Source organism: Gastrolobium bilobum, unplaced genomic scaffold (genome assembly GCF_033153095.1).
Source record: "Gastrolobium bilobum isolate Gb01-03AN ecotype WA unplaced genomic scaffold, APGP_CSIRO_Gbil_v1 utg2810, whole genome shotgun sequence".
Classification (NCBI taxonomy): domain Eukaryota; kingdom Viridiplantae; phylum Streptophyta; class Magnoliopsida; order Fabales; family Fabaceae; genus Gastrolobium; species Gastrolobium bilobum.
In genome coordinates this window covers 1,525,187-1,531,500 of record NW_026895666.1, presented here as the reverse complement: position 1 = coordinate 1,531,500, position 6,314 = coordinate 1,525,187, and the positions used below count along the sequence as shown (strand labels likewise).

The 6,314-nt window shown below is 34.5% G+C and overlaps 1 protein-coding gene across 1 annotated transcript; it reads right to left on the bottom strand.

Annotated features, from left to right (window-relative positions):
- Positions 1 to 687: 687 nt before the first annotated feature.
- LOC133288186 (probable indole-3-acetic acid-amido synthetase GH3.1) lies at positions 688 to 2,700 on the bottom strand. Its single transcript, XM_061485893.1, has 3 exons — positions 2,381 to 2,700; positions 2,176 to 2,277; positions 688 to 2,065 (listed from the first exon to the last, which is right to left on the bottom strand). Exons 1-3 carry the CDS (start codon positions 2,698 to 2,700, stop codon positions 688 to 690), a joined length of 1,800 nt encoding a protein of 599 aa, XP_061341877.1.
- Between the last annotated feature and the right edge of the window lie 3,614 nt (positions 2,701 to 6,314).

The following is a 6,314-nucleotide window of genomic DNA, read 5'->3' as shown; positions in this document are numbered from 1 at the left end:
GCTCCCTCACGTACCCACGCACTCATCCGTCCGCATCAGTGCGCTATAAAAGTCTTTTGAGATGCTTCCAAAAACACAATGCCTCATAGATTTTTATTCATTAAAAGTTAAAAGTTAAGTCTAAGGTTCGCACTTAACACATTTCATATTCTACTTTCCTGCTAATTATAAACCTAGTGCCACAGACAGAATATCTAGCACGTGCACAACAGTACACCCGCATAGAGCCTATTGAAATATATAACTTCAAACTTTGACCATTGTGATCACATCAAAAGTTCAACCCTTACCAAATCCAGACACACTAAACACTAACGATTTCCGTCATCTGAGCTTTCGATGCCTTTTCTAAACGTTAAGATGCATAAATCAAACATGGTTTACATACTAAGGATAAACAAGCATTTATTAGACAATTACATGGTGCACTCATTTGAAGCATTGAACTTATTTCACAGACAGAAAAAAGTTAAATAGCGCGTAACTGTTTAACAAAGCCACGGCCAAAAAACAAAAGAAAAGGAAAAAAAACAGATAAGGTAGAAAAGAAGAAAAAAGCCAGCACTTTTGAAATATCAAATCAACAAATACGGATACTTTCTGGTTTGGTAGTGATGATAACAACCCTTTTCAGCTTTACCCTTAATTATTAATTATCTTGTGCATGACTGCATGTTGCACGTGTCTTCAACGACGACGTTCTGGGGTCCAGTGCGGTGCAGCTGGGCTAAAATGAAAGGAGACCACCCTAGAATCGAGTAGTTCCACTATGGGTGTGAAGCTCACGCACCTTGGTACTTTATACTGGTTAATGGAAGCACCCCGCGAGATAGCGTAGTCCATCAGCTCCTCAAAGGTTCCATTCATCACCACTCGTATCTCCAATGGTCCAATAGAATTGTCGGCGACTCTTCCTTGTCTATAAACCGAGTTCAGTGACTCTTCCATGACTAAGCAGCACTTGTTCAGAACTTCATTTGTTGGCGGGTAAGAAGAGTCCTTCATCAACAATTCCCAGTAAATCACGTAATGTCCTGGGATGGATTTAGTATCAGCAAAGCTCGTGTACTCAACTATGCTGGTATTGAATTCCTTCAGTAACTCAGAAGCATTTTCAATAGCTTTTTGCAGTTCAGCTTCGTCTGTCTTATCCGAATCAATGCTCAACAAGACGTTCTTTCGCCTCACGAATCGGAACTGCGGGTCTGAGTTGTGGAACCCAGTTACTTGGAGGATATCGCCCACACGGTAACGGCAAAGACCAGCATAGGTTGTTATAATCAGCTCATACCTTTTACCAAGTTCAACATCGGCTAGGTCCACCAGGCGAGGTGGCGAGTCACGAGACAGAGTTATAGGAGACGAGTCATCATGGAGTAAGAACTCAAAGTAACCCATGTTTGGCATAATTGTGTAAGAAACCTCAGAGGGATCGCACATAGGCTTGAGGTTAAGCCCAAAATAACACTCAGAAGAGGCGTACATGGTACAAGGCTTAGGTAGGCCACCACTGTAATAATCAAGTGTGGGAATATACTGAGCCATAGCACCCGTGACTATCACGTCAAGGTACTTTGTGTTGGGCCAAATCCTTGGGATTATACGTTCCCAGTTTTCTCCGGAGCATTCCTTCGTGATGAAATCAGCAAGTTCTGGGTCAGGTTTCAAGATGCTAGCCATGCATTCCTTGATGGAAGGATCTGTGATCTTGGAGTTTAGGGTTCCAGTGGAGATGTCATGTGCTAATTGCTGCCAGTTAAGCTGAAGGAATCGAATGGCTCTGAGAAGGCCAGAGGCAAAAACAGCTCCAACTCTGAGGACTTCGTGGCGCATGATGATGCCACATAGCATCTGGGTATACATGCTTTGAAAGGAATCAGGGCAAAGGACGGTTTCATTTGGGCTTGTTATCACATTGTATGGGTCAAATGGCCTGTTCTTGAATTGTTCACTCTTGTAATAGCTCGTGAGCACTGGACGTGCCACTAACCCACCGGGAGTTTTGGTCTCTGCTTTAATAAACAGGAAATGAAGCGCTTTCCCTTTGTCCAAATCAGGCACGTATCTGTGCAATCAGATTAAGAAAAAAAAACATAGTTAATAAATGAAAAAGTTACTATAGTTACAATTCATATATAACTATTTGGAAACAATGAATGAACCGAAACGTCTTACTGGTTCATAACCGGCATGAGTAGGCTGTACAGTAACTGGCGACGGTCCATCTCTTCATGAATGGTCGGCATCAATTTTCTTTCTCCGGCAGAAGTTCCAGAACTGTCGTGTAATTTACATTCATTGAAGCATGATCCCAAAGCAAATAACTTATGAAAGAAAAAGTAATGCATTTTAAATTATAAGAAAGAATATGGCAGCGTACCTGGTTAGAAACTCGGAGATTGGGCGATTGCAAAAGATGGGAGAGCGGTCACCATTAGCAATGCGTTGAATATAAGGCTGCAGATCCTCGTAAGTAACGACAGGTACCTTGGACTTGAAAGTGTCACGGTCAGTGGCTCCATTGAGCCCAAACCGCTTCAGGTACTCTGTCTCAGCGTTTTGGCTCAGAATCTCGGCCAGGACACGCTCCTGGACAGAGTCAGTGTTTCGGGTCATTTCTTCAACGAACTGCAGTGCTTTTACGCTCTTCTCATCACTAGCTGAAACAGGGACAAGAGGGGATGACATCTCAACGACCATGATGGGTTCTTAGGACTCTAATCACAGAAAGAGAAAGATGAAGGAAGGAAGAAAGAGAAAGATGAGAAATACTTGAAGGAACTGGATGGGTGTAATGGAGGAGAAAGGGGGGAGGGTATTTATAGCGCCCCAAAAATTTTGTGCCATGTCATAGTCCAGGTCATCGGTAGCCACGTTAACAAGCCGCACCAAATACTAGCTCTGGAACGACGCTGGGGAACTCATGCTGGGTCCGAGAGACAAAGATTATACAAATTTTTGTTTTTGAACTTCGCTGGGAGACATGTGGGCCACGAAACACGTAGGGATGGGGGTTAGTGGCCGACAGGTAGGGCCCAATGTATCGCCATGTCAGCACTAAGTTGCCAAGCCTACTCGTCAGCCTAACGACGCGGCCATTTCCCTGCAGGGTTCGTTGGTCTCTGAAAGCGAGATGTGCCGGCTGAAATCCCTTGTGTAGCCCATTCGGTTCAAGAACAGACAACCCAAATTTACTTCCATGACTCAGTCAAGAGTTGGCACAGCCCCAGACAAAAAATTGAGAGTCATAATAAAAGATTGAATTTAAAATTTTTCATTAGTAAAATTTTTCATTACAAATATTTAATGTGTAATGTTCGTGAAAGCATTAGACTATTTCGTAGATTTAAATCTAACGATTTTTTCTTTAAAAAAAAAAAACTATTTAAGTAATTGAATCATGATTTATCACTTGACCGTATACCTTGATTAATAATTTAGTATGCGTGCTGCTAGTAGGAACTAGTATATGTTAAAATTAATTATGAGTATAAGTAAAAAACTTGGAAAAGGGAATGTGAAAATATGTATCTTTGGAGAGATGTCTTTTTTGGGGAAGAGCTGTCTTCTTGGTCAAGTGCTTATATTCCATACTTTATATTAATCAGGAGATTCTATATTGAATTCGGTGCATTTTTTTTAAGGTTATTCTCCTTTCTCCATTAGCTTCGTGTGATTATTTAAGCATTTTGTTGAATTCAAAGAATTCCTGCACTGTGAAAGTACAGCCAGTTATAAGACGGGTAATCCGTTCCTGAGAGACATTTATCTATTGTTTTTTAGCATTATAAAGGAAACAAATTATTTTAAGTAGACAAGGGCAATTATTTTAATTTCGTATCTCTTCATGCGCTCATATTATATGTCTCTTTCATGTTTTAATTTTATGTCGCTGCTTGTATAATTTCTTATATACAGAATTTCTTCCTCATGCATGTTTCAGTATTGTTTTTTTTTTTCCCTAACAAATTGGAGCATTGTTCGAATCACAAAAAATGTAACCTCGTGAAATTAAACTTACTAATTAATATTTTTTGTTTATGTATATATAAATTTAATGATTATTAAATAACGTTTTTGTTCATTTCTTAAATTTCTTTATACGAATTACCGGAGTTGTTTCGTGTTCAAAGATTGAGTCGGAATGATAATTTTTATTTATTTTTATTTTGTAAACACGGAATGATAAAGTCTGATATAGAAAATATATGTTACTTAAAGGAATGTTTTCATATGGTGTAACCTCGAAGTTCTAATTAAAAGGCAGCATGTAACCACAACAAATTACAGTTGACTATAAAATATAATTATTAAAAAGTCAAATGTTTATACCCAAAAAAAAGGTCAAATGTTTCATAAGATAAATGGATCAATAATCACAAACTACACAAATTCCAAAATAATGGAAGTCATTAATATTTAGCATGTAAGCACATTAATCTTTAGCTAGCTTATAATATGAATCTAACTGAACATTGATGTTTATAATGCATACATATAACAAAAAAATTATTATTGAACATGTATTTTTATGAAACGCATAATTATATCTAAGTGACATTTTTCACCATTTTTTTTCTATAGTGATCACATATTGAGGCTTAGCTAGCTTATATGCATATATTCTTACATTAATATTTTACATGCATACATATGACAGAAAGTTTACATTTAAGATATATTTTTATCAAATGCATAATCACTTGTTAGTGACATTTTTCAACATCTTTTTATTCTAATCACATATTAATGTTTATCTAGCTAGTTTATATGCATATAATTGCAGGTCATAATGTTTAACAGGGATGCATATGACGAAAAATCAGTATTTAGCAAATATATCTTATTAAATGCATAATCATATATAACTGACATTTCTCAACATTTTTTTCTCTTGTAATCACATATTAATGTTTATTGCACATTAACGTTTTTTTTTTTTTTTTGATAACATTGCACATTAACGTTTAACATCCATGCATATAACAAAACAAAAAACTAGTATTTGACACATATTTTTATTAAAAGCATAATCACATCTAAGTGGCATTTTTCAACATTTTTCTATAATAATCGCATGTCAATGCTTAACATGCATACGCATAATTAACAACAACAACAACAAAATTAGCATTTAACATTTATTTTTATCAAACCATAATCGTATCTAAGTGGCATTTTTCAGCATTTTTTTTACATATAAAACATTTCTCTGATGCTCTTGAGATTTCACATACATTGATATAAATTAACCAAAGTCCTCAAAGTTTTACACTTATTGAAGCTTAATAGAACTTTAAACTAATTGAATTGGAGTTGGGTTCGAAATATTAATTTTTATGTGTTTTTGGATTTGATTCTTTTGACATTTTAAATTGGTTGAGTAGGTAATACTCAGTCTAGCCTAACCTAATATTGTATGATATTTTGATTTCTACAATTTAATAAAAATTAAAAAATTGTAAAATTTCTTGACTGAAAATTATTATTTTACGTATAATAGGATAACATTTTTACATAGATAATACTTGTTTAAAATATATATTAGGATAACATTTTTACATAGATAATACTTGTTTAAAATATATATTATAAAATATCCACTTAATTTTTTGTGATTTAACTATGAGAAAAGTGTTTGTCATTTTAAATGACATAAAATTATGTCATTTTAAGAGAGAGAGACATAAAATAATTTTTTTTATTTAAAATTTAAATTTAAAAAAAAATCACCCACTTTCTCTTCTATGATTTTCATTTCTTGTATCTATCTCTCTTAAAATTACACAATTTATGTCATTTAAAATAACAAACACCGAACCCTTTAACTATTTCTAAGATTTTTTTTTTATACATTTTGTCTAAAATTCAGCCTTAGATTCGCTAAAATTTGAGACTGCGCTATGATTGAATTGGGTCTAGTTTAAAAAATTGTCTCAATCATCCCCCCCCCCTCCTTTCTCTCTCTCTCTCTCTATGGGTGTATACAAATGAGGTCGGCCTATAAAAACCTATAACTTAGTCTATATTAAGTCATATTTGACCTATTATAAATAGTAAAATAAAAAATACATTGATTTTTAAAAAAATTTATTTAGAAAACAGGTCATAAACTTTTTGGTACATGTTGGATCTATAAATTTACAGGCCGACCTATATCATATTATTTATTTTAAATTAATTAAATAAAATTATTATTTTAATAATTTTGAATAATAAAGTAATATTATTTTAGTTATTCTTTTAATTGTTGAATGTTTAATAGGTTTAAACAGGCTAGAAGGCCTAAGTAAAGACTTTTACTTTTTAAATAC

Excerpts from the sequence above, each read along its gene's own strand:
- LOC133288186 (XM_061485893.1), bottom strand. The coding sequence starts at position 2,700 with ATGGTCGTTGAGATGTCATCCCCTCTTGTCCCTGTTTCAGCTAGTGAT. Across the intron at positions 2,278-2,380 it reads ATCTCCGAGTTTCTAACCAG|TTCTGGAACTTCTGCCGGAG; the intron begins GTACGCTGCCAT and ends ATTACACGACAG. Across the intron at positions 2,066-2,175 it reads CTCATGCCGGTTATGAACCA|ATACGTGCCTGATTTGGACA; the intron begins GTAAGACGTTTC and ends CTGATTGCACAG.